Source organism: Artemia franciscana, chromosome 4 (assembly GCF_032884065.1).
Source record: "Artemia franciscana chromosome 4, ASM3288406v1, whole genome shotgun sequence".
NCBI classification, from domain to species: Eukaryota; Metazoa; Arthropoda; class Branchiopoda; order Anostraca; family Artemiidae; genus Artemia; species Artemia franciscana.
The window spans coordinates 11,248,045-11,250,666 of record NC_088866.1 but is presented as its reverse complement, the minus strand read 5'-3'; the positions used below and the strand labels follow the sequence as shown (position 1 = coordinate 11,250,666).

The following is a 2,622-nucleotide window of genomic DNA, read 5'->3' as shown; positions in this document are numbered from 1 at the left end:
CTTATGAGGATAAGCAAAATTGGTAACATTGATTGAGGTCAATGCTTAAAGAAACGGTCATCCTGCTCGATTTTATGATCAGTCATATGAGGATGAAATTTGATGTGTAACAGTTTATGTATTAAAAATCTGTCAAACTGCTATTTTACCAATAGCAATTATCATAAATGCATTATTACTTTATTTATCAGCGCTTTTTATCCTATGCTTCTTTGCCCATCTAAATGAACAGTTAAGCAGAGGATCGGAGACAATAAATCATATTAAAGCAAGGATCGAAAAAATAGTAGTCTCAAACTTTAATTAGATTACTTTTAGGAAGGATCAAACTTAATCCTTATTATTAGAGCGATGAGGGTAGATGTCCAGACAAGTCGGATTGTCCGGGCAAGTCGGGCCACTATTCCTTTTGTTAAAAAAACACCGCAGAAAGGATAGAAAAAAAGAACTGAGCCAAACGCTCACTATTTGTTTCTGCGACAACTCTGTAACTAGCATACATACGCAAGATTTTCAAATCAACATCAATGCCAGTAATTTTACTCATGAATCATTTACGTAAAATATACTCAGCTTGCTCTCCAAGATTCTTTAGAAACTTTTTAAGCCAAGCTTACCATTGCGAAGAACAGTGGAATGAAAGATTATCTTCTGCACTTTTGTCCCAGGTTAATTTTGATGAATTGAATAATGAGCTATTAAAAGCTTTTAGTGCATCTGCTAAGGTCACACCAGTTGACTTTGATATATATGTCAACAAAATGACAGATGAAAACCATCTCATTGACTTTGAAGAAATTATAAATAGATTTAGGAGGTCACCTAGCACTGCATTTGTACTTCCTTCATCACAGCATGCAGTTATAAGAGCCCTAGTAAAACTCAACAAATCAGATCTTTTAATGAAAATGTTAAATGATAGACTAAATTATGGCATATTTCTTGATTCATATACATCATGCCTATTAATGGACATGTTTCTGAAAGGAAACAACTACCAAGATGCTGCAAAGTGTGCAATCCAGCTAATGCTTCAGGAAGACTTTGGCTCTGATTTATCAAAATCTTTGGCTATGTATTCCTGTTTTTTATATCTTTTTAATCCTTCTACAGAACCATGGAATCCTTTCCCAAAACCAGTCATTGAAGAACCAGAAGAGGAAGTTAAAGTAAGGGTGGATTATATCCGTGAACCATATTTTGATGACCATTTTGATCTTGAGAACCCACAACACTTGATTGGTAAGACATTTGCCTATGCTAACTTGGATGGATCTGGTAGCTATGAATTATCTTTACAATTATTAGGATGGACATTGTATGAAAAATTCAACAATCTAAAGGAAGTTCTTAAAGTGATTTTAGATACCAAGACTCCCATCTATGATGAAATATTTGAAAAAGTATTTGAGATGGTTAGCTCTTCAAACAGTGAAAATAAAGACAACATTTTAGATTGTCTAAGCAAGGTTAAGCATAGTGGAAAATTGCTAGAAAATAGCATAGAGCAAAAAATGAAAGAAGACATTGAAAATGCTGTTAAGAACTTTGAGAAAAAATACATTGACACCCAGACCAAGCTATATAAGGAATGGCAATCTGAAAGAGAAACATTAGTTAAAGAACAAGTGAAATCATTAGAGAAACTTAAAAAGCTAAAAGAAATAGAGGAAAAGAAGAAACAACTGCAAGAAAAAGAAAATCATCTATTCTTTTTTGAAAAAGAAGAAAAGTGGCTATTACAAGCTGAAAAGAATGAACAACTATTGAAAGAACTTATGGATAAAATTCCAAAATATGAGAAAAAACAGATGGAAAAGAAGGATGATAGTTATTTACCTCCTGAAATGCCAACTAATAGATAACCATTATTTGTAACTCTGATAGAAAATGGTAATAAACTGTATTTGTAATGTATTTCTTCTGTCTTATCTTTGCAAATTGTATCAGCTAGATTTGAGTAGCTGTCTTTGGAAAAAACAAAACATTTTTCAATTTGCAAGGCTTTTCATCACCTTAAGAAATTGGGATGTTTTGTTTTAGTCCATATTGATATTGCAAGCATTTAATAAGTCTCTGTTTATGTTTATACTGCCTTTTAATGAAAAGAAATAACTTGTGTTACAACCTGTCTGTTGTTTAATTTAAAAACTCTAAAGTTAAAACAAATTAATTATTTTAATTTATCACTTTTAATAGCTAAGCCATATTTGCTTGTATTTTTGTTATATGTAAACTTTGGAATGAAGTAGTTTTTCAAGGTGAATAATGATAGGCAATGCAACTTCCAATTTATCTTATAAATACCAAATAGGCTACTTTCTAAAAATGAATAATAGGATTTTTTTTTCTATTGCAAGCAAATATTACATTTTCCTTATTATGAGAACACAATATTTAATAGCATATTTGTCTTCAGAATCATTCTAATTAAAAAAAAACATTATCCATAATTTCTATATTATTGGAAGCTACATATTTGAAGCTTTTGAGACCATGGTCTAAAAAATACTTCTGAGGCCTTCTACCTCAGAAAGGTAAACAGAATCAAAAAACTGAAACAGCTTCACACAATGTTGGTCTCAGGTGGCTATAATTATTTAAGCTATTAGTAATACTGTT

General features: G+C 31.2%; 1 protein-coding gene across 1 annotated transcript; it reads left to right on the top strand.

Moving 5' to 3' along the window:
• The first annotated feature begins 486 nt into the window (after positions 1–486).
• LOC136025982 (small ribosomal subunit protein mS27-like) lies at positions 487–1,917 on the top strand. Its single transcript, XM_065702115.1, has one exon. It carries the CDS (start codon positions 528–530, stop codon positions 1,863–1,865), a length of 1,338 nt encoding a protein of 445 aa, XP_065558187.1. The 5' UTR covers positions 487–527; the 3' UTR covers positions 1,866–1,917.
• The last annotated feature ends 705 nt before the right edge of the window (positions 1,918–2,622 follow it).

Bases quoted from the DNA above. Each gene is read 5' to 3' on its own strand.
- LOC136025982 (XM_065702115.1), top strand. From the start codon at position 528: ATGCCAGTAATTTTACTCATGAATCATTTACGTAAAATATACTCAGCT.